At 47.5% G+C, this 23,274-nt stretch overlaps 1 protein-coding gene across 2 annotated transcripts; it reads right to left on the bottom strand.

Annotated features, from left to right (window-relative positions):
• Window positions 1-768: 768 nt before the first annotated feature.
• On the bottom strand, window positions 769-22,913 carry LBHD2 (LBH domain containing 2). Of its 2 annotated transcripts, none has more exons than XM_056494216.1 (5): window positions 22,762-22,913; window positions 13,229-13,330; window positions 8,943-9,033; window positions 4,992-5,187; window positions 769-3,924 (listed from the first exon to the last, which is right to left on the bottom strand). In XM_056494216.1, exons 3-5 carry the CDS (start codon window positions 9,030-9,032, stop codon window positions 3,848-3,850), a joined length of 363 nt encoding a protein of 120 aa, XP_056350191.1. In that variant the 5' UTR covers window position 9,033; window positions 13,229-13,330; window positions 22,762-22,913; the 3' UTR covers window positions 769-3,847. The 2 variants fall into 2 exon arrangements, with proteins under 2 accessions (XP_056350191.1, XP_056350192.1); XM_056494217.1 differs by lacking the exon at window positions 22,762-22,913 and adding an exon at window positions 17,472-17,580.
• Between the last annotated feature and the right edge of the window lie 361 nt (window positions 22,914-23,274).

The following is a 23,274-nucleotide window of genomic DNA, read 5'->3' as shown; positions in this document are numbered from 1 at the left end:
CCAGGGAGGTGAGGAGACAGCAGTGTCAGTCCCTCTGCCATCCCACCCTGAGTAATGAATGCCTGGCCATGAGATTTTCCATGCATGGTGCATGGAAACTCCAGTACTGAGTGACACTGAGCATCAGGTGTGCAAGCAGTGTCAAAGCTGGCTCACTGCCCCAGCCTGGGATAGAGAGAATTGCCCTTGCCATGGCACCACTGCCCAGCAGGCACAGCCCTGCAGCAGCAGGGAACTGCTCTGACCTCGAGCAATGCCTTTGCCATGCTGATTTACCCATCTCAGAAAGCTGCAGCTGCTTCTGAGCTGGGTAAGTAAGATGCAGCTTCACCCTCCAGTTATCTGATCCTTTGCTTTTTGGCAACTTGATGTTTTGGGAAAAAATTGGTTGTTCACTGGCAGACTATCTCTGCCTCTCATCTTCTCTGCTACATGACCCTGCTCTCTTTGCACAGGGTGTAGATTTCCAGTAATGCGAGTTCCTGCTGGGCTCCACAATTGCCTTTCCAGAAAATGTTAAAAATGTGCATTGCATTGAAAGGTGAATGCAGATGAGCCAACAGCTTGCTGGCTATGGCAGCTGTCACTGATGTAAATCTGAATTTGTCTCTGTAGGAGCATGTGGTTTGGAGGGCCTGGGAGAGGATTTGCATGCCATGGAGCAAAGGCAGCCCTAGAGTGGGCTTCATTCCCTGTATGAGTGGTAGGACACACACCACCACCTACAACCCTTTCCATGTTTAAACAAAGACACTGTGGATACACTGCTTCTTCCAATCAGTTCAGTATAGGCATTTAATAGGCTAAATGGTGTAATACATCTACAGGACATACATTAGTCGAGTATTATGTACAGGTGGCATTTTACAAAATTAGAAAGAACTGAAATAGAGCAAAATTCAACAATGTCTTACTCCATAAAACTTCCTTTCTGCACTACATGAAATATTCTACAAGCTAGACTAGAAAAATATGACTGAATGTCTTTTTTTTTCTTTTTAGTTTCTACAAAGCTTTTAATCCAGAAAAAATACAAAACAACTATTCAGTTTATTAGAGAGACAACACTTGCACACAGACAAAGTAAGTGGACATTCATAGACCTGCAAGTTGAATAAATAGGGTTTGTTTGTATAAAACAATTTTCTCTCTATCTTGCTTTCCTGTTTTAGGACCTCTGGCCCATGGTCAGAAAAATAAAAATGGGAGGAGGAGTTTGGCTTTGCACGGTTCTTAAACTGAGGCCACACAGCTTTAGGAGAAAGCTTTAGTTTGAAGCAACCATCTGCTTCAGGTAAAATACTTCAGGGGAGCAGCACAAAAGAGGGGAAAGGAAAGAGAGGAGTAATTAGGCTGCAAGAAGGAAATCTGGGATTTCTATACCAGCTGCAGCTTTAAGTACAAGGAGGAAAAAAGTAGTGGTGCTTGCGTGGTGTTTTTTCAGGGTGTATGTAGAATTTAGTTGTTTCTTTGGGAAACATACTTAGGGAAGTGCCATTGACCTCAGGTGGAAATAGGATAAGGGCCATCCAGAGCAGGAAGGGAGGGAGTGTCTGAAAGCAGATAGAGAGCACAGAAAATTGGGGGAAGTGTTTCAAACAACTGTTTTTCCTTTTATAAAGCAAAAAGCAAATTAAGTGATACATCTAACGTCATTCCTCACAGAGCTGGACAGATGCAGATTGGCAGGAAATCACACAGCTAAAAATATGTCGTCACTGCTGTTGTTTTCTCCCCAGAGCTTTGTAAAACTTCTTGACAGTCAATGCAAAAGCAGCATTTAAAGAGCACCTCCCATCAGCCTCCTGCCATGGTGGGTCCGAGCTGGGCACCCTCCTCCCCTCACTGCTCCTGTGCCAACACCTAGCTCCAGCTCTGTTAGCTCTGTTGGCTTTACCAGTGAAGGGGGTGACAAAGACAGCAGCCAGATTTAGGAAATGCTCTTGAAACCTTCCATTACTCTGGTGAAATTTGGTGCTCTGACCAGAATCCCACTCACCCAACAAAGTAATTCTAATAGTGTAGGCAAGAAAGTCTACATCAAGAAGGCAAAACAGATTGTTATATAGATTGAGAGAGCAAAGTTTAACTTAAGTATCACGTTATACTGTACTACACTGCTTATAAAAAGGGTCCTAGATCCCAAACACCCCAAATAATGAGCTATAGTTTTGTACATAAATTAATGTTGCTTTGAAGTAAAATAGTCTCTTTCCTTTGTAATAAACATTCATTGCACAGAATTCTTTGTAAGTAAATATATTAAATTTGGTTGCTAAGAAGGTAAAAACTTATTAATACATCTGGCCAGTAAATTTTATCAACCATCACACAAGTTGTTGTTAGCGAAAATTATTACTGGAGAAAAGAAAGCACTTGGAAGTCAACTTAGGAGTTAATGCTGGAAGAAATCCTATTATTTCGCTCCACCTACAGCGAGCAGCTTCATCTGGATGCAACATTAATTGGAAGTACAAAGCCCATCCAGCCCTGCAGATGTGAAGAAAGCCAGCTTTGCAGCTTACAGGACACTCGTCACTGACAGTCAAACCCTCTGAGTACAGGCAGCATCCACCCCCACCAGCCCATCCAACGGGTGGGGTTTTGGGCTAAGACTGCTGCTTCTCCTGGGACAGTGGGAGAGAGTCTCTGGAAGGCTCCTGTGCTGGAGTGGATTCACTCCTGTCAAAATGATCCCCAAATTCCCAAGGAAAATCCACTGGAGGGCAGGGGTGTCCAGAGACAGCTTTTGCCATGAGCTCTGGGCTCCAGGAGGTGATGGTGCAACCAAAGCTGAGGGGGTTGAGGAGGGCACCCCTTGGCACAGGTGTTCCTGCCAGCAGTGCCAACTTGGGCAGGTGTTCGTCCTTCCACCACGCCCCTCCTACTGCAGGTGGCTCAGGAGAAACCTGGAGCCAGGCAAAACAGAGGACAGGTTTGGAATGTGCTATGGAGCTCCTGCCACCACCCAGCTCAGGGCAAGGGAGGAGCAGCTGTGCCCCTGCACCTACATTATACACCAAACATACCAAAGAAGCAATGTCACAACAACCCCTGTGAACAAAGCCAGCCCTGGGGGAGGCAGGAGCCATCTCACCAGCTTTAAGGGCGAGAAGTGCAGCCACACTACTGGAGCTGGTCTGAAGAGGGCACAGACAGCAGGATCCACCCACCGAGCCCAACACACAGCCTCACACAACACCAGCCACCGTCAGCGCCTCCTTCAGCTACAGAAAGCGCTTCCAAAGGCATCAGCCTTCCTGAAAAGGCAGCTAAGGAAAGGCTGGTTGTCCAAATAAGCACAGGTTAGCCAAAGGGAGAGAACTGCTCTGGGCTGCCCCAGGGCGGCAGCCTGGAGGCAAACCTTGCCCTTGCGTCGCTATACAAAAGTTACAAAATCAACTGGTGACATTATATTACATCTATTGTCCATAATATCACAGTGCTAGTTTTAAATGGCTAAAAAAAAAGAAAGTTTTCAGATTTAAGACATCCCTCCTGTGGAAACCAACCTTTTGTCCTGCTGTTGATACCTGAAAGCCTTTCTTGAAAAAGATAAAACCAATGAAATGCACTAATTAAAATTAGGAGCATCTTTTCCTTGACAGCCTTGTATTTCCTAACACATCCCATTGTTTCCCAAGGGGAAATTAAACAAATAATATGAATCCCAGCCTGAAAATCAAAATGTTAGAAGAACAGTTCTAAAGCCCAGATGCTTCTTGCCAGGTACTAACTAAATAAACCCTTGCAGACTGAAATACAGATTACTTTGACATGTCTTCAGAGTGTATTAGCTTTCCAATAACATTCACAATGAAGTTTCACTTCTGAGGCCATGGAGTTCCTACTCATTCTCTTCAGTTCTGCTCTCCAGAGTTTCTGTACTGTCTTCCACCTCTTGAGCTGGGTGTGCTAAAGTATCTGCAAAGAAACAGCTCATCAGCATTTATTTCCCCATATAGGTGCAGCCTGTTTGATTCCCTGCCCTACCTGGCAGTTAATCTGTTAGGGTGATCAGACCTGATACAAGAAATCTTCTCTGCTTGCAAACCAGTAGTTAAACCTGAAGTAGGGAATTCGGAGTAGGGAATTCACAGTCTGACTGTCCAGGGAACCTGAGACCATAGGTAAGATACTAGAGAGGAGGTGATACCCATGGACAGCCACTGTCATGGGAAGGATATCCAGTCTCAGAAATCTGCTTAAGCTGTCAGGCCTGAAGACATAATGAGTCCAAATCACAGCACAAAACCAACAGAGAAACCACAGTATATAAGCTGGAAGTCAGAAAATAGATTTGGCTCATATTTCCCTCTTGAATGATCAAACCCTGTGGTTGTCACCACCCAGAAATGCCAACTGGAATAGCAGGTGATTTTATACTTCAAAACCTTTTGTCATCGCCCCTTTGAAGGGAAGGTGCATCTTGCACCCTGTCCTGGCTGCTGTGCCTGGGTGTTTGGGTGGCAAATGCACTGAAATGGAAACTGGGTCACTCTATAGGAGAAAAGCACAACACTGAGATGAAAAAACAAGGAAATAAATAGACTAGTTTCCCACTGGAGCACTTTCTGAGCAAGCTACACTTAGACAAGATCTTACCTTTACCAGTCTTTACCCCACACTGACACTATTGGTCAGGGGTATGTATTTGTGAGCTCCTGTGCTGCACTGACACACTCCTGAGACACGAGGATGCTTTGAAAACATGCAGCTCAAACACTCCACTTTCAGGCTGGGAGACAGGGATAGATACATGCTACTGACCAGCACTACTGTTCCCCACAGTGACCCAATGTGCAGTGCACTGGCTGCCTGTTGGCCATGAAGACACCATTGCTCAAAAGCTACACCAATATTTTCAGTCCACAGGACTCCTCCAGTACAATACCTACAATTGTTTGTCTCATTGTTACCTTCAGTGCACAGCACTGTCTGAAACAGCTATTTTCCTACGGGGAACAAGGATGAAAATTACTCATTCAGACCTTCCAGATCCATCTGCTGCTGCTGGACACAGACTCTTTGGTCACCATGAAGACCCTTGTCCTCTGCTGACTTGAGGTCCTCAGGAGGCCAGCGCAGCTCCCCGCTCTCCACCTCCCCGGACTCGGTGGGCTCCACCACGATGGAAGGCAGCCTTTTGGACAGCTTGGGGTACTTCTCACGAGAGTCTGGGAAGGCCTGGGGAGACATTTGGGGAATGTGCATCAAAGGTTTGCACAGGGTTGTATATTCAGAGCAAGCAGAGGATATCCTTTCTATATCTGACACGCACTCACATGTCCATTAAAAAATCCTCTTCCAGCTGGTGCAGATAAACAGCCCTGCACAGGGATTTCAGCAGCAGCTGAACACAGCTCCTTACTGGCCAAGCGTGGTGCAGTGGAGCTGTAGGTCTCAGCACACTCTCCCCTGCATGTGCTGTCCCTTCCCAAGCAAAGAACCCACTCTGCCTGCCAGTGTGTTGATTGCCTTAACTTGTGTGATCCAACATGAGCAGTAAAAATGGAGACTTGGGAGACAAAATCTGTTATGCTGCCAAACACTCATGTTTCAGTTCTGGTGGGGTTTTGGGACACAGAAGTCATTGCTGTAAGGCCAAGCTAAATGGCTGCTGCAGCCCCTCTGGCTGCAGTCCTTTAGCTCTGATATGATATTCACGTTTTCTTGCAGCGATAGTTTATTAAGAAGGCACCATTGTGCAGAGCTGTGTTCTGCAGTGAAACACTATTTTATGATGCATTCATGCAAAACAGGTAGCCCCAGAGAACATCTCTACACAGAGGATGGTGCCAGCTATTTATTTTCATTTGTCACATTGAAGCTGCAGATCAAACACTACACAGTGGTTAGAGCTTGAAGCTGAACCAGGGCTTTTTAGAGAAGGATACTGTAGCACGCAGAAGTGCTTTCCTGTTTTCAACATAGCTGGATCACTTAAATCTCTCAGGGTACTTTGTTTTGAATAGTCTTTTTTCTGGTGGTTTGGTTCTTGGGGTTTTTTGTTGGTTTTTTTTTAGGAAAAATCATTCCAGCTCCTCCAGGATATTACCATAAGAAACTGTTGTTGCTTCACTGAAACCTTTTCTCCTTGATCCTCCAAATTCCATATACCTGCACTAACAAGCTACAAATCACTTCGTGCTAGCTGAGTTTTATTTTTATTTTATTTCATTGTGTTTCATTTCTTACAGTAAAATCAAGGTGCATGTGAGGAGACTGAACCAGTACTTGAGAGCAAGAATGACCCCAGTTTAACTTCAGAGGCTGCCACAGGTTTACTGTGGGCTGGTGGGAACCTCCCCACATATCTGCAGCATCTTCAGGGTCTGAACTGAACACTGAACAGGGTCTCTGCTTGATCAAGCCCTGCTGGTTATGTGAGCCAGTCTCAGCACAGCTCCTGCTGTGAGCATGGGCAGAAATACAGGATATTGACAGGGGTCTGGGGGTGTCATAACCCACTGGAAGTGTTTGCTCCATGGCTTTTGCAACATTCCTCTATCTCAGCAGCTGTACTCCTAAGAGCTGAGGGTTTAATTGTCACTCTTGGCATCAGGGCTGGCATGGGGAGGCAAGACCTTGGGAAAGGCTGTGCACCTAGGAAGCAGCAAGCACATTTTTAACATTGTTGTGTTGCCTTCTGAAGATGAGGAAGGACAATAAACCTCATCCTCACTCCCTTGCTCCCCATGGTAGTGTCACAGGGATTTGATACTTCTTGCAAAGGTGAGCAATGTTGCATATTAATGTTATGAGACAATTAGGAAATATTTATTTTGTGAGAAAGTGCCTTCAGTACAGTAAGACCAAGTGAATCACTGAAGGCAAACCCTCCTGATGCCACCCTGAGCTGCACCCACAGTTTATAACTCATCCTGACCAAGCAATGCTGCTTATGCTGCCTATCAGAAAAGAGCTGCCCAACTTCCCATTACACAGACTTCTGAGCTGTTCATAATTTGGGAAGACATTTCCATGGCAGCTGTCTTGACGAGGAGGAATTTTTAAGAAGTGGCCAATACCATCCTGCTTCTTGGAAACTAAGTATGAGACAAGATCTCCTTGGGCAGAAGAGGCTCACAGATCTGCTGAGCAGCAGGGTCCTCCTCTGCAGACCCACAGTGGAGCCCAGCTCCTGCAGCCTCACAGCTCAGCTGGCAGAAAACAGCCATAAAATTGTGGGCAAATTGCTGGATTTTCTGCCATGGCTGCACAGGCAGGTGACAGTGACCTCTTCCCAGGCTGTTGTGCAGCATGCTGGGTGGCAGAGGGCTGCATGACAGCCACCCCAAGCCTGCTGGCAACCCCTGGATGGGTGATGCAACACAACAAAAATGCTGCTTCTTCATCTGCTTTCTGAAGCCTGAGGAAATGACAAGGAGAGATCTAAAAATGGGCTGGGAGATGATTATTACAGCTGCAAGAAAATTTAGGAAAGGCACCTGTGTGGCCTCAGCTGTGGCTATTTTTGTTTGTGTCATTCTCATATGGTCTTTTCTCACATCAACCACATAATTTTTTTTCCACCAGAGCCCAGTATTTACCATGTCCCTCCAGGAATGAGTCAGGACTGGCAGGAAGCAGAGCTGCCTGTTGGGCCTTGCTGTGTTTTTCTGCAGAAGCTGGAGCGTGTGATGAGTGGGCAGGAGACTGCAGGAGGAGAAGGACCAGTCTCCTGGATAGAGTGCTTGGAAGTTGCTGGAAGGAACCTAGTTTTCCCACTTAGTCACTGAGTTTGTGCTACATCTCATTTCTGTTTGATTTTTTTTTTTTTTTGCTTCAGGTGGCTATCACTAAAATGTGGATGGTAGCACCCTCTCCTAGGGGAAAGGCAAAGGAGCTGGCAGAAAACTCTGGGGCATATGATCAGAGACACCACAGAACAGCCCTAAATCCACAGGTGAAGTCAGGGCTTGGACAGAGTTTGGGCAGCATACACTAATACAACACTGAAAACCTGGAACTTGGTAAAGAAGAGGAAAAAGAATATTGAAAAGTTGCTCCTTGAGTGAGCAGCATCCATCCTGTGCAGCCTCTGAGGCATGGGAAAGTCCATGGTACACTCTTTAAATGCACAGAGCCTTTCATTATACAAACAAATGACCCTAAAGGAATTTGCAAAATTTCTGTTCCGACTTCCCTGGCTTCCAAATGCTAGATTTACACCTGCACCAGGCTGCTCCTAGTGCAGCTCTCTGAGAGATGGAAGGAGATGTCTCCTTCCAATGTTACACATTGTGCTGAGAGGCAGCTCAGCTCCACCAGGACCCGTTATGTGGATTGTCCCTGGTAGTGACACAGAGTCACGAGCACAGCCACAGAGCACAAGCTGTGATGTGGGGGCTGCACAAGGGGGGCTTGGGACATCGTGATCCCTCCTGCTGCCACGAGCACCACGGGTGGGTGTTGCAGTGGGTGTGTGGAACTGCCTGGGGACACAAAATGCTCTTGCACCTGCCAGCAAATGGCCCTGACCAGGGGTGCTGCTATGATGCCACAGCCATTTCTGTGAATTAGCCAATCATTTCAAATGGTCTCTGTTCTAAAAAGGGAGCTCCCTCTGAGCCTAAGGAAACTCAGCTCATTTGAAGGGTGGCTGTATAAAAGCTTGGCACAGTGCTGGCTGGATGTCTCCACCGCACAGCAGTCGCTCAGATGTGAACTCCTGGTGATAAACAGCCTCTGTGCCTGAATCCCTGCAGGATCTGGGTACTGCTGTCACTGTGCCCTGCAGACCTGGCAGCCCACAAAACACTTCAGCCAAACTCTTAACTTTCAATGATAGAACCTAAAGAGGATCAAACACATTCCAGGGCTTGTTCTTCTGGCAGCAGTGCTCTGCAACTCAACACCTACCCTAAGGACAGTTATTGGCTGCTTTTGATTGCTTTTGACAAACAACTCAGGACACTTTTCAGTTCTGCTGAAGTTACCTGGCTTGAAGGGCCTCCCTCCTCCTCAGGAGTCTGGCTGAGCGCGAATTCCTCCATCACCGGCTCTCGGGTGTTCATCACCTCTGTCATGCTGTCAATATTAGAAGAGAAGAGACACCTCAGCTCTGGGCTTTGGCTCCACAGCTAATTTAACAAAAAGTATTGGCTTTTCATATGGCTTAAAATAATTGTGTTACACTGTCCTTCCTGACTTCCTGAACATTCCAAAAAATATTTCCTTGGCCTCCAAGTCAACTGTTACCTCTGTATGTTGTGATGCTGTGCAGGGCATCGACCCCAGCTGCCCCTGGAACAGCAGAGAGGACCCCCACAGAGTCCCAGAGTCATCAGCTGGAAAGTGGAGTCTTCCAATGTTATCAGCTATCTGATACCTGAGCTCAGAAATTGCATTTGTTGACCAAAAAAAGTTACTGGTGGAAATACCAGTCTTGAATTAAATTCTTATTCTGATTCTTCGTAATGTCTTCAATATTTGCTCTTCCAGATGTCTCTTCAATTTAGTCATGAGCCAGCACTTCTTTTTAAGCTGTTAATTCCAGACACACCAGCTGTATTGGTGTCTAAGGACCAGATTTTCAGTAGTCTTTACTTGCCTGAGTGTTTGGAGAGGTGTTGAGTGGGACTTACAAATGCATCAGGGACTCTTTAGCACCTGAATCTCATTTAAATCGGAGACTAAGGAACCTAAGGTGCTTATGTGCCCATTAAGCATCACCCTTTGTGCCTTTTGGCAGCCCAGGCAGTGCAGTGCTGGTCCCAGCCTGGTTCTGCTGGGCATTGCAGCATTCCAGAGCAGAGAGGCAGAGCTGGATGCAGCTCTCCCTGCACAGCTCAGCCCAGCCCATGTCTGGGCACCTGCACATCTCCATGGCATTGGGATTTTCCTCACATTTGCCATTTACAAATACAGCATTCCACTGAAAAATCTGAGGGTGCCTGAAATCTCCAGAATGCATATTAAGTGTGTAGGAGCAAACAGAGCCAGTCTGAGCTGAAGGGGCTGTGTTCATTTTAAATGTTAATACATCAGTCCTGGAGAGATCTGGCATGGGGCTTTCACTCCCTTTAGCTGGCACTCATCAGGCAGTGCAGTCAGTGGCTGTGGGAGCCTCCTGCAGCACACACAATGTAGGCATCATCCATTAGGCTGCCCTGCCACCTGCCACAGCAAACACTCCTTTAGGCATGACTAAATGCTGCCATTAATTCTGGTCCTGCTGCACACACAACAGCCTTCTTTGAAACAGCTGCACCTACTGAGAAATGCCAACTAAAACATCTTAAGGATAACTTGTTTCAGGCTTACATTACCAATTACTGGACAGAACTAAATTTTACAATATCTACAGTTACTACGAAACCCTTCACAATGACTTTAATTAGCTGAAGCATGGAGCAGCATGATAGTGCAGAGACTTTCACTCCCACTGTATCACATTTAAGAAAAAGCATGGCAGAACCATGGGACACTTAAGCTCAGCTGTAGACCAGGACTCAAGGCCATAGGCATTCATCAGCAAAGGGAAAAGCCCTCAAGGGTCAGCCTTGGACCCAATCACACTGAATTAATTCACACACTTCCTGGTACGTGCACGGAACAGGAAAGCAGAACCAGGCTCTGACACCCAGCAAAATATTGAACCAAACCCCTGATATGAGCACCCTGCAGCTTACACAGCTTGAATCCTCCCAGAGCCATGGCACAGCAGAAAGACAGATTCTGCCTGCAAGGAGGAGTGTTTTGATCTCCCAGCCCTTACTTCAACCTGTACCACTCCCCAGGGACAGCACAAACCACCTAATCAGTAAAATACACAAGTTTTCTGGACACATGCTTTTATTCCTGCAGCATCAGTAGGCCATACCACTGGGCACCTGTGGACAACAGCACCACAACAGTGCTGACCTGGAAATGGGAGACCCCTCCCAGCAGTGGTGACTGTGGGCCCTGCCCTGCCAGCTGTTCCTGTCATCTGAGACAGTATTTAAAAGAACAGAGATGTGCCCTTGGACCAAAAGGAAAGTAGCACTCCCTCTGGTATCTCCTCCCTCTGATCACCCCTGGTGCTCATTCCATTCTTTTCTTTTTTCCTCACTCTGGCCACAGTCTCTTCCTTGTTCCCTTTTCACCCCTCCTGCTGCCCCTCTGGGAATGACCACACTAGACAGGACCATGCTCTCCCAGCCCAGTTCCTTGGGAAGAGCTGTTCTGCAGGGCTTCCATACCCTGTGTTAGCCAGACCCAGCTGTGAGCCTAGAGCAGCACTGGGCCCACCACTCTGAGCATGTCCAAGAGGAACTTCTTTCTCTTGGCATCCTTTTTGGGGTTCCAAAAACCCAGGACCCTAGGCCCAGCTGTCCTAGATTGCAGGGAAAAGGAAATGAGAAAGTGTGTGTCTAGATGGAAATAATCTTGGAGGCTTTGTGTGGGGTCAGTATTTATGAAGTCTTGGTCTTGGCAAGCACAGAAAAGCCATGCACCACTGCTGTGTGTCCTGGGGCTTGGTCCCTGCTAGCCACAGCAGACTCCTGCAGTCACTCGTAGCTGGCTGGTTTATTTTAGCAGCCATTCAATGCATTGCAAATGTTTAAATATTTCTCTGTCCTTGTTCCATGGGAAATTAGAGATATACATCCACACATGCACTGTCAAATGTGTCATATGAGCTCAAAGATGTTAAGACCTCACGAAATTCTATTATTGAGCAATAATGGGCTCCGTGCTTCCCTAAGACCACATTATACCCTGCAGATTATTTGTAAATGACAAAGACAAATGATTCGGGCTAAAAAAATGGTGACAGTCCTGCCAGTGTTAGAGCAGATGCCTCAGTGAATCAGTTCCCAAGCTGTTGAAGCCCAGGCCATTTCAGAAAATCTGTGCAACTTAAGGCTTTGATTGAATAGGATGGCAGAAGTGATTGTACTTGATGTGTTTCAGCATAGAACATGGGGCCATGCAATTGGCAATATAATTAAGCTTTAACTGGAATAGATTAATTATTCCCAGTCTCCGCTTCAAAACAGTGAAGGAAAGCAGAAGAATCTATATAGGCTGTGAAAGCAATGATGTTTCTAACAAGCTTAACTAGATCTTTAACAGAAAAAATAATTAGATGTAAAATAATTGAGAATGCCACTGCAAATCAGTTCACTGAAACTTCAAAATCACCTGTAGGACATCACTGAGTTTTTTATAAAGCCATATAATCTGAACAACAGGCTTGGTGGTGCTGCTTAGGGCTTTTTAAACTGTGATCAGATTTATTATGTACAGGACAATTTTTTGCTTCTCAGGCAGTGTTGATGGAAAATATTAAACCACTTTTAGTGCTGCTTTTATGTGAGATGTACTGACTGACGTACAACAGAAAAGTGGCTGATACAAACAATTATAAGAACTACAGTTCTTTAACTCATGCATTCATTCTTTAACTCTTGCATTCATTTCATGCATGGTAGATGCCGATACCACCAATGACATACAGTAGCCATAGTGATGCAAAACAAGGCAATAAATAGCATTTATAAACAAAGGATAAATTCTGTTCTGGTGGATGAGTCATCTACTCTGAACCTTAAAATTCTTGTGTCAGTGAATTAAGAGATACATTACTTCCCCTAGGTTAAATTAAGCCCAAAAATAGCAGTTGGGGGGGGGGGGGGGGGGGTGGGAATCTGTTCTTGCATTTCTCTGAGAAAACTACAGAGAAGATTATCTTAAATGCAGTGCTAAAGTGCTACAGTCCCAGGACCTGAACATGCTGATCTTTTTCCAGAGGCACGGGACAAAAGCACAGATCACTTTCTGCTGCTTGTGTCAGCAATAACAAGGTCAGTAACATCCAGAGCAATATCAGCCTGTCAAGTGCTAAACCACCTCCCATGGGAAAGGCTACAGAGACAATGCACACATTTTTATTCTAGGTTTTGAACACAGGGCAAAACTGACCTGTGAAATTCACAGGGAAAAAACAGTATCTGAATGCAGACCAGCTTCAGGACTCAAAAATGTGCAGCACTTATGGAAAATAGGCAGGCTGTGTGATGCAAGGAAGTATTTCCTTAAGGACAGGGGCACAGACACGTTTTACGGGACGAGCTGAGCCATGGTGAGGAAGAGCTGCTACCTGAAGCAAGGATCAGTCTGGGGGATTCTCAGATGCAGTGAACAGAGGCTGATCCTGCTCTCACCTCCCCAGCCAGGACAGGCAGCAAAGGGGACACCAGCAAGTACAGGGCAATGACAGCAGAGAGCACATTACCTTCAATCACATCAATGGGTGTCACTTGCCAAAACTGTCCTTGCTGCAGGCACTGCGTCACTGACGGAGCGTCGTGCAGACTCAGTCAAACCCTAGAAGTGCCTGGAAGAGACAACACAGCAGAGTCAGAGCTTGTGGCCAAAGGGACAGTGCTGGCAGGCACTGGGGAGAAAGAGTTGTGCCGAAAGCTTGCTGCAGAAACTCCCACTGTGAAGGTCTGTATCATTCTCTGGGCGAGGTGGGATTTGATCTTCGAAGCTCAAAGAGCACCTTGTGAATCACTGAGGCAATTAATGTACTAAAGCCACTTAAAGCCACCTGAAACACCTCACAATATGACTCTTTGTGATGCTAAACCTTATTCCTCAGTGTGAGCTACATAAAAACTGCTGAAACCAGGATGTTCTGAAATCCTCCCATACAGAAATTGTATTGGTAGCTGGAAAACTGGAAAATAAAAAATGTATTCCCCTATTTGGCAGGATCAGTTTGTTTAGTGAGACACAGTTCTACTGATCAAGACACAAAGAAGACAACATATGCTCAAAGAAGGATCCATTAACATTGCATTACAGCACGGTTCTTTTAAAAGTCAAAGAGAAAGTGATTTTTTGCAAGATTTACTCCAATTTGAAGGTAATATGTTGACTGGTATCAAGACAGGGAGCCTGCTGAGCAGTGCTGAGGATCCCACCATTTCAAAGGGTGAATCACTGATTTCTGATGACTTCTCTGTCAGAAAGCCTTAGCTGATGAGCCTCAGGAGTTACAGTGTGTAAATATAGTCAGTATCTAGGCCAGAGATGATTTTTTGAGAAATCTGTTTAGCCCTACAGCTTTCCAAATATATATTCATGCCAGCCACAGCTATTTCCTTGGATGGGAAAAAGGTGTTTTCAGTGAAGTGAATGGCACTAGTATATATATTTTATATCCTCCAGTGGTTTGGATTCCAGCCCAAATGATTAAACAAATCTACCTGCTCTGGAAGCCTTCCTACCCAGATTTATAACACTGGATTAACTGCACACTGATTTTATTCAAAAACAGTGACAGAGGTAAAACTGTGTATTGCATTCTGGAGGTTCTTCTCGTGCCACAGGCCACGCTTATTGAAAGTTAGGGAAGCAAGAAATCACCTCTCCATCCCCAGGATTCAATTCAGAAGGTTTAACTCTTATCTGTAAATTCTCCTTCCCAACCAATGACCAAACCAGCTTCAGGGAGGCTAATGTTTTGTCCCTTAAAAATTCATTACTACAGTCAATGCTTGTCTCTTATAAAAACAAGGGCATCAGATACCATGCTATCCAATGCTCTGGATAGAAGCTTTTTATCCCACCATCCATTACAAAGCCACTGTTATTAAACCTACAAAAATTCAGCTCAAACTTGTCTACCTTCAATGTCTCCTGCAGAAAAGACAATTATTACACTGAGTAATTATTTCACTGTCAATGAGAGACAAAAGGGTATAAGAGATAAGAAACCAGGCACCACATGGTCACTGGTTGGAATCCAAGCCAAGCCACTTTCTACTTAGAGTTATCTCCAGATCACTGGTTAGTGGTACACAAGGACCCACGCAGCACTGAATTAATGAAACCCACATCCATTGCTTTCCAGTCTCAGCAAAGGACTTCTGGATTTAACTGACCCAAGCCCAATCCCCTTTCTGGTGTTTTGAGCAACTCTGTCCTATGGTGCATTCAGTGTTGGACAGGAGACATCAGCCCCTGCTGCTCAAGGGCCTGAAACCTGTCCTTAAAAAAAATTCATTCGGGATCACAGCATGGAAAATTTCCCTATTCCCAGCACCACAGCCGTATTCAGAACCAGAACTTCCCAGTCAAGACTGTTGTAGAGTTCAGTGTTTCCAGTGTACAGAACTACCAGAATGCATTTACTCTGAAGAGAAAATACTCACTTTACCTGCCTAATAGATGTGATTACCTTCTGTGGCTGATAACAGAGGGAACATAAACTAAAGCCCTTCCCTCTGATACTGCTTAATCTTTTAGAAACAAACCACAGCTACTGAGACCATGCAAAGAGCTTTTACTGCAATGGAAATCATCTGGAAATTACCCAAGTAAACCCTTTCTCTGGTTATCTCTCCTTGTACCTTAGTTTTACCCACCTTTGCTACTTTCCAGCCTGGAGCCCATTTGCTCATTGCACCCTCTTACAACCCACCTATCTTCTGCAGCCAAAATAACTTGCCAGCCTTTGCCTCAGCTTGATAACCAGTTTCTTCTCTGGCTGCAGGAGCACCAACACAACTGCACTGTCATTAATAGGAAGCAATTCAAGTCTCAAGTCTCAGAGACCTGTGGTACCACCTCGGCCACCCCTTGGCTTGCAGGGCCTGGCTGTACCTCCCAGCAAAGAGCAATTAATGTAGGGACTACTCCAATGAGCTGGTCACTTCTTGCCTCTTTAGGAGCCATAGCATGAACCAAGGAAGTCCTGAGATTTCCCAAGTTTTCACTAGTGAGACCAAGGAATGCTTCAGTGGTGGCCCCTTTGCCCAGACCAAGGGCCCTCAGCTCACACAAGGGGATGGATCTCTACCTGTGCTGGTGGCATGGGTCACAAGCTCAGGCTCTGAAAGGTGCTCTCTGGGCTTCTCTCCCACTTTGGAAAGCATCTGGAACAAATTGCATTTTTGGAGCTTCTACAACCTAAGGACACAGCCTGTCCCACTGGGGTGGTCTCATCACCCACAGGAGAGCAGAATGGGATACTGGGCAGCAGCTCTGCTCAGCTGGACTGGATGGGAAGCCCAGCCTGGCTGTCTCTCCTCAGTCTGCTCTCCACGGGGGCAGAGGACTCCACCAGGCACAGCGGCAGAGGCCTTTCCTTGGGATAAATCCACTGCGAACTGCAAAGTAGATGTTTTTAAAGTAAATGTGCTCTATTGGGCAAAACAGAAACAGTAACTGGGCCACAGGCTGCAATTCTAGCAGCCCACTTGATAAAGGAACATGTTTCAGATGCTCTGAGCCCCAAACTTTTCTCCCACAGGCAGCAGCACCTCCAAAATCAGAGCATTTCTATTTAGAGATTCCTCCTACTCTGGAAACATCACCCCTTCTCTCTGAGCTGCCCCAGTGCTGGAGACAACTGGGTGGCAAAGTGAGACCTGACCTGCTAGGTTAGCAGGGACTGCAGGACACCCTCTTCCCTTCCCAGGCTTCCTAAAACAATCATTTCCCACTAAGCACTCCTGGAAGTATTATGATAACAGCCTAACAATACCACATTGAAGGTGCACCTTCTAACAAAGTGTAGATAGGAGGCAGAAACTGGCCTTGAACCACCGCTACACTTCCAAATCTATCATTTTTCTGGCAGGGCAGAAAGGGGAGCCCTCCCCTCCTTGTTTCAATGGTCAGTCCCAAGGGCTTTTCCAGCCCTGTGCTTAGGCTGTGCTGGATAAACACTGCCACGTGGCTCTGCAGGCTCGGCCTCGAGCACAGCAGCGCTGCAAGGACGGAGCCGGGCGCGATCGTGGCACACGCGGCTCCCAGCGACGCACACACCGCCACAAACAAACCAGAGCTCAGCCTCGGGCACCAGCCCCAGCACAGCCCCTGGGTAAACCTTCCTTCATTCAAGGACTCCAGCCTTTGTGTGTGCTACAAAGAGAAACCCTGCTATTGATTACAAGGAGAATTGGGACAGGCCATGCGTGAGAATGGCATTAGGTGGGAGAAGCAATGGTCTGTTACTTGCGTTTTGCAAAGTGGAAAATTTCGATGGGTCACAGGAAACCCTGCTCAGCAAGTCCCAATAAATAAACAGGTCAAAGGAGGTTTTTCCACCCAGAAGAAGAAAGGGTGCCTTATTCAGGCCACTCTGCTGCAGCAGAGCAGGCTGTCAGTTCAGCCAGGGTGGAGAAGTGGGCAATCTATGGCAGAGCTACAATTGTGGTGGTGCACGAAGCCATGAAGGGGCTGCTCACATGGTACAAGAAGGTGCATGCCCCTGCAAGGAATATGACAAGGAAAGTTGGCACTTTCCACAGCCAGGCACTTCTGTGGATCCAACTTCTCCATATCTCAGTCTTCTGTGAGTCCCAGGAGGATGGAACTATAGCTGAGAACCACACGGGTGGCCTGGGCCATCCACAGCAGGACCATGCCCGGTACTCTACCGAGGGTGGGACAGTGACTTCAGCATCTCAGCACAACCCAAAACACTTACAAACCCAAAACACTTGCAAACCCAAAGCACTTACATCAGTGGCACCCCACAGCCTTGTTTCCCTGACTGCATCTCAGCTCAGCTTTCAGACACTGCAGAAAGGAACTTGGACAGGGTCTTGTTTCCCCTGGTTGCACGTTTGTAATAAACGCGCTTTATGATGTGTTCTGGATTCCATGGGACTGGCAAAATGTAAATCACTGCACGGACCGCAGAAGATAAATGTATGAACTCCTATTTAAACCTCCCACTTCTTTTTGGATGCAAATCCCTTTCCTAAGCAACTGAGAAAAGTGCGATATGTGTCAGAGTCTGGAGATTAGAGATCTGTTCTGTTCCCTCGTTTCAGAAGCTCTTGTCTTCGGCCACCCACGCAGTACTTGAGTTCTGCTCTCTGCAGGCCAGAGCTGCCTTCCTCTCCTCGGCAGCGTGTGCTCCACAGAAGATGTCGATCTCTCTCAGGAAGCAGCGAGATGAAACAACTCTCGAAGTGGAGGAGCTGAGGCATTTCAGCATGAGACACAGCACGTAGTTTGGGAGAGCGAAAAGGGGTAGGAGGCTGCTATTTCCAGACCGTGCTGCCTCTCGCCGCTAACTTCGTGGTGAGCTGCAGTTTTTACTGTTCCTGCTCCAAAGAAACTACTGGGGTAAATATCACCCTTGGGAATTTCTCAGGCACTCATCTGTGGACTCCCAACACTACAAAACACAGGCTTGCAAAGGGCTGATGCTGGCTGATGACTCTAGCTCAGCCTCCTCGACTCCTGGGGCTGCACAATCACCCACTGGGGAGCTGCTGCTCTTCTGACATCCCCAGGTCCTGGAGTGCCATGGCTACATACAAACCTCAACTTCCAGTTTGCTGTAGTTGCCCAAGTTCCTCCCCTGGCCCTCTTGGCAAAAAGGAGCTAAAAACTAGAGTCATAAATGGTCAAAGAAAAAGTTAAAAGAACTAAAATGTGCCTGTGTTTAACTATCACAATTTTCAAAGCAATCTCGTCATTTGGGGATGATTCAACTCAAAGTTTTTTCATATTATTTTCACTATGCTGCATGCTATGGGCGCTTCCTTGGTGCATTCTTCCTTTTTGTTTTCTCCTGGCTGCTTTAAAGCAGCTCATTTATTTCAGCTCTTTGATCTCAGCACTAAACTACCTGAGCTTCCTCATGGAAGATGCCACAAGGGATGGGTAGGGCAGGAGAGGAGGAGGGGCAGCCAGACAGGATGCTTGGAGATAGGGAAGGGGAGCAGACAGCCAGGAAGCATGTGCAGAGCAGTGGAGGGAGGAAGAAGTAGAGCAGATGGGAAGAATGACTAAGCCAGCTCCTCTGAATGCTGGTAGACCTCAGTATCGTGGAAATCTCCACAGAGCCCTCATGGAATTGTGTGCTGAGGGAAAGTTTGGATTTTTTTTTTTTAACATCAGATTTGGCGGCTAATTGATGTGAGAGGAACTCATTAGGAAAACACCCCACCAAAATTAGAGATAAGCCTCCACAAGCTGTTAAATGTTTTAGAGATATCTTCTGGTACTTGGTGGCAAATACTCTCATCTGAGAATTTGCTTTTGGGATCAGAAATGCCTGTATTGAGCAGAGTGATTCCACATAGGCTTTAATTTCCCATAATCTTATGAAGCCAGCACCTTACAAATAGCTATATTGTTCCTTTTAACTCAGAGCAACCCTTACTAAAGGCTTTCAGAAAGAAATGGTTTTGTTTCTGGGATTGCTCTGGAAGATGATGATTCTCTCATCCCTAATATTTCACACCACAATTGGCCCTCACCTTGCAGCACCCATGGGAATCAGTGACAGATTAAAATTGGCTCCCTGTGCTTCTTTCTACCATTCCCTAGGTATTTTTGGATAGCTCTGAATTCAAGCAGGGAAGTGGGGGAAAAACATCTTAGAGCATCAACATAGAGTACACGATTCTCAGATGGAAATGTCAAGGGAAATGGGTTGCAAAATGTTTGATGTCTCTCTGGCACCAAGAAAGAATACTCTGGGTAGTCTATCACTGGGCTCATTTCTAGGCAACAGAGTAGGGTAAGAGGTTAGGTGCAGTCAGATAGAACAGTATTTACTTAAAAGACAAATTAGTTATTTCCTTGTAACTTTGGGAAAATTAGAACACAGTGCTATCAGTGTTACAACCTGATATAATATTGAGCATTTAGTAGAGAATTTGGCAAGGCAAGTGAAGCAAAAGTGGTAAGATTTTATGAAAACAAGCAAACAAGAACCCACCAGGGACTCCTAAGAGAACAAAGACAATGAAGTGGCTATTAATGTTCCTTCTTGGCAATTAACAGCACCACCACAGGCGTCGCAATATCACAGCCCAACGCCAGAGATGCAGCTGGTTTTGTCCACGAATTAAAACTCATCTCAACTGAATTTCCAAGCATGGGAAGCTGCCCTAGCCCAAGACAGAGGATATGAGAACACTGTGTCCTACCACAGTAAGAATGGGGAAGATGGAGGGTGAGGACAACACACAGCTAAAAATTAAGAAATCACTAAGACACAAAAAAATTCAGCGTGCCTTTTTTTTAAATGAGTCATTAACAGTGAAAGCAGATATGCATTAACAAGGTTGTGAGTTTCCCTGCCAACCAATTAACATTCACCATTTGAATCTGAAGGTCTACTAAGTATTTACACAGAGGCAGTTTGTGTATATGTCAGAGACTGAACTGAGTTGAAAAATTCAGGTTACATCTCACACAAGCTGCAGTGGTCTCAATGGAGGAGCTGGATTTGGACTCTTTTCTCCTAGTCCTATGGGGACATGGGCACTAGGGGGTAAAACACTGTGGGATCAGTCAATGCACACTGATGAGGGAAGGGGATTATCCTGCTGGACAGCTTCTTCCAGCACCGGCATCTGCTCTGCAGGGGACTGGTCATGCTCTCTCCAAACCATGAAGGAGAGATGTCCCAGACCCTGAGGACTTGCAATCAAAGAGGGACAAAGACTCAGATGAGATTTTAAGGACCTGTTGGTATCAATCAGTCTACTTCACTCTAGCTGGATGTTATTGGTTGGCAGCTTTTCTGGGGTTTGCAATAGAGCCCTCTCTTGAAGACTGAAAATTTGGGAAATCGATTATTTTATAGAATTGTCCAGAGAATGTGTATGTTTAAGAAGCAAAAGGATGTTGCTGAGGCAGATACTGGTCTCCTTGAAATCCTGGCAGAGCTCTTCCTGCCTTGAATGACATAGGATCAAGGCTTCTCTGACCAACTTCTCCAAAACAGAAATGGCTAAATGGGCTCAAACACAGGGGTATAATTTCAGAAATGAGAAAGAGCAATTTCAGCCTGTGACACTCTGGGGTTGGTACCTGATCTATGCAAAAGCCTGTTGCCTAATACAAAGAGATCATTGTGAGAAGGGAGGGAAAGTAGTAACTCTGTACATCATATCATCTGCTAACGCAATATACCAAAGATGTTGGAGAAAATTCCACCTGATTGACAAATTGTCAGGCTAGAACACGAAAGCAACAAAACCGGGTCAAATTATTCCCTGTTTGCTTGTTTTCTCTTTGTAATCATAATGTTGACTCTGAAAACATGTTTTTTAAATGGCGTATTAATTATCAAAATCCTGAGCTGTGAGTTGGATTCTTTTCTGGGCAAAAAATTTGTTGCTCATTAAAACTAAGAGAAGGAAAATACTGGCTTGAGCCTGGTTGTGCGTAGGCAGAATTTCCCCGCTTCACCTTCCTTTACAGGCTACTCATAAGGAGGCATTGTGCTGTGAGCCAGGCAGGCTGCAGGGCAGGTGTGAACACCAACCCTGGATCCTTCAGTAAGATGTGAACTCATAGCCAGGAGGGCTTCACTGCTGCACTGACTGTACAACTGCAGTAAAGATCCCAGTCAGGAAAAGACTAATGGAAACAAATTTCTCTCTGTGTATTGCTTATTGTGGTTGGAGGAGTTAGTGCTACATCCAGGCTAACCCGACTCCCCTCCTCGACTGTAGCCATATTCAGAGATGCACAAATACAGCTCTGTCTCAGATGAAAAGAAAATTTTTGTGGTATGTTAATTTGGCAGATGGAAAATACTCACACCCCTTGCTTTGAGCGAAACATAGTCCTCATTTACAGAGCAAAGTAAGTTCTTTCATTCTCTAAAAGTAGTCGTATGTGTGGTATTTGCTACCTGATGGGAAACGCAGGATTTCAGAGTTCAGTTCTGCTCGGCTGCAAGCAAAAGCATCGTCTTAAACTTGTGCTTTGTTAGTCACTTCCTCGCCTCAAAAGTTGTCTTGGAAAAAAAAAAAAAAAATAAAAAGGCATAAACAAATAGCTGGGGCGATCGCAGCCCACAAACCAACAACTCCCTCAGCGCTGTGCTCATTCATCAGGATTCCTTCACACAGCCCTTTCGGCTGCCGAATGAGTTGGGTGGTGTTTTTCTAAACGAGAACCCTTTTTCTCAGTGAATTCTCCGTAACACCCTTTACTCGAACAAACAAGCATGTGGAGAAACAAGCCGCGGCAGAGCCGCGCGTTCCGCCCTCTCCTCTTCCCCGTTACCCCGCAGCCGCCCGTGGCACCGGAGCGATGCTCCCCGCTCCGCGCTGCTCCCCGCCGACCGGCCCCGCAGCGCTCCGGCCGCGGCACCGACCCGACCCGTGCGGCACCGACCGCATGGCACTGACCCGCACCACGCTCGGGGGTCCCTGCCCCGCGCAGACCCGATCTGTATGGCACCGACCCGCACGACACTGACCCGACCCGCATGGCACTGACCCGATCCGCGCTGACCCGACCCGCACGGAACCGCACACACCCGATCCGCAAGGCACTGAGCCGATCCACACGGACCCGCACACCCCCGACCCGCACGGCACTGACCCGACCCGCACTGACCCGACACGCACGGACCCGCACACCCTCGACCCGCACGGCACTGACCCGACCCGCACTGACCCGACCCGCACTGACCCGCACACCCCCGACCCGCACGGCACTGACCCGACCCACCCGGACCCGCACGGCACTGACCCGACACGCACGGACCCGCACGGCACTGACCCGACCCGCACTGACCCGACCCGCACTGACCCGACCCGCACTGACCCGACCCGCCCGGACCCGCACTGCCCCGACCCGCCGCCCCTGCTCCCAGCTCGGGTCGCGGGCTCCGCCACGGGCGCGCTGCCCGGGTCCCGGGGCGCTCCTCCCGGCCGCCGCGGGGCTGCCAGCGGGGCTCGCACAGGTGGCAGCTCGTCCCCTCTCCGCACCGCGCCCCGCCACCCGCACCCCCCGAGCCCGGCGGAGACCCCCGGCCCGGCTCACCGGCGCGGCAGGCGAGGCGAGGCGAGGCGGCAGCCGCCCGCCGCCCATGCACGGCGGCAGAGGGGAGCCGGCAGCTCCGTCAGCGCGTCCGCATCCTCCCGGGCCGGGCGCTGGCACCGCCGCCGCGGCACCTCCCCGCCCGCAGCCCGGCCCCGCCGCCGCCAGCGCGGGGAAACCACTCCCCCGGCAGCGCCGGCGGGGCGGCGCGCACACGGCCCGGCCCGGGAGGGGCGCTTTCCGCGGACACGGGTGGGATCAGCCAGCCCCGAGCCCCGCACGGTGCCGGTGTCACACAGGTCACTCTCCTGGAGCAGCTTCCCCTCTCCCCTTGCTTTGTTCACAGATGTCCCGTGCCCGCCCTGCAGCTAGTCCTTGCTGCGAAAACGTCGAATGCGGGAGGCGTAAACTTTTTGGGGTTCATTTTTGGCGGTTTTTTTTTTTTTTGCGGGGGTGGGTGCTTCACACCGAAGTGAGTTTCCCATCTGCGTCCCCGACCCGTGGCAGGGACTCGCA

The sequence above is a fragment of the Oenanthe melanoleuca genome, chromosome 5, assembly GCF_029582105.1.
Source record: "Oenanthe melanoleuca isolate GR-GAL-2019-014 chromosome 5, OMel1.0, whole genome shotgun sequence".
Taxonomy (NCBI): Eukaryota; Metazoa; Chordata; class Aves; order Passeriformes; family Muscicapidae; genus Oenanthe; species Oenanthe melanoleuca.
The sequence above is the reverse complement of the archived record's forward strand: the minus strand, read 5'-3'. Positions and strand labels throughout refer to the sequence as shown.

Excerpts from the sequence above, each read along its gene's own strand:
- LBHD2 (XM_056494216.1), bottom strand. The coding sequence starts at position 9,032 with ATGACAGAGGTGATGAACACCCGAGAGCCGGTGATGGAGGAATTCGCG. Across the intron at positions 5,188-8,942 it reads AGGGAGGCCCTTCAAGCCAG|GCCTTCCCAGACTCTCGTGA; the intron begins GTAACTTCAGCA and ends ATGTCTCCCCAG. Across the intron at positions 3,925-4,991 it reads GCAGCAGATGGATCTGGAAG|ATACTTTAGCACACCCAGCT; the intron begins GTCTGAATGAGT and ends GTTTCTTTGCAG.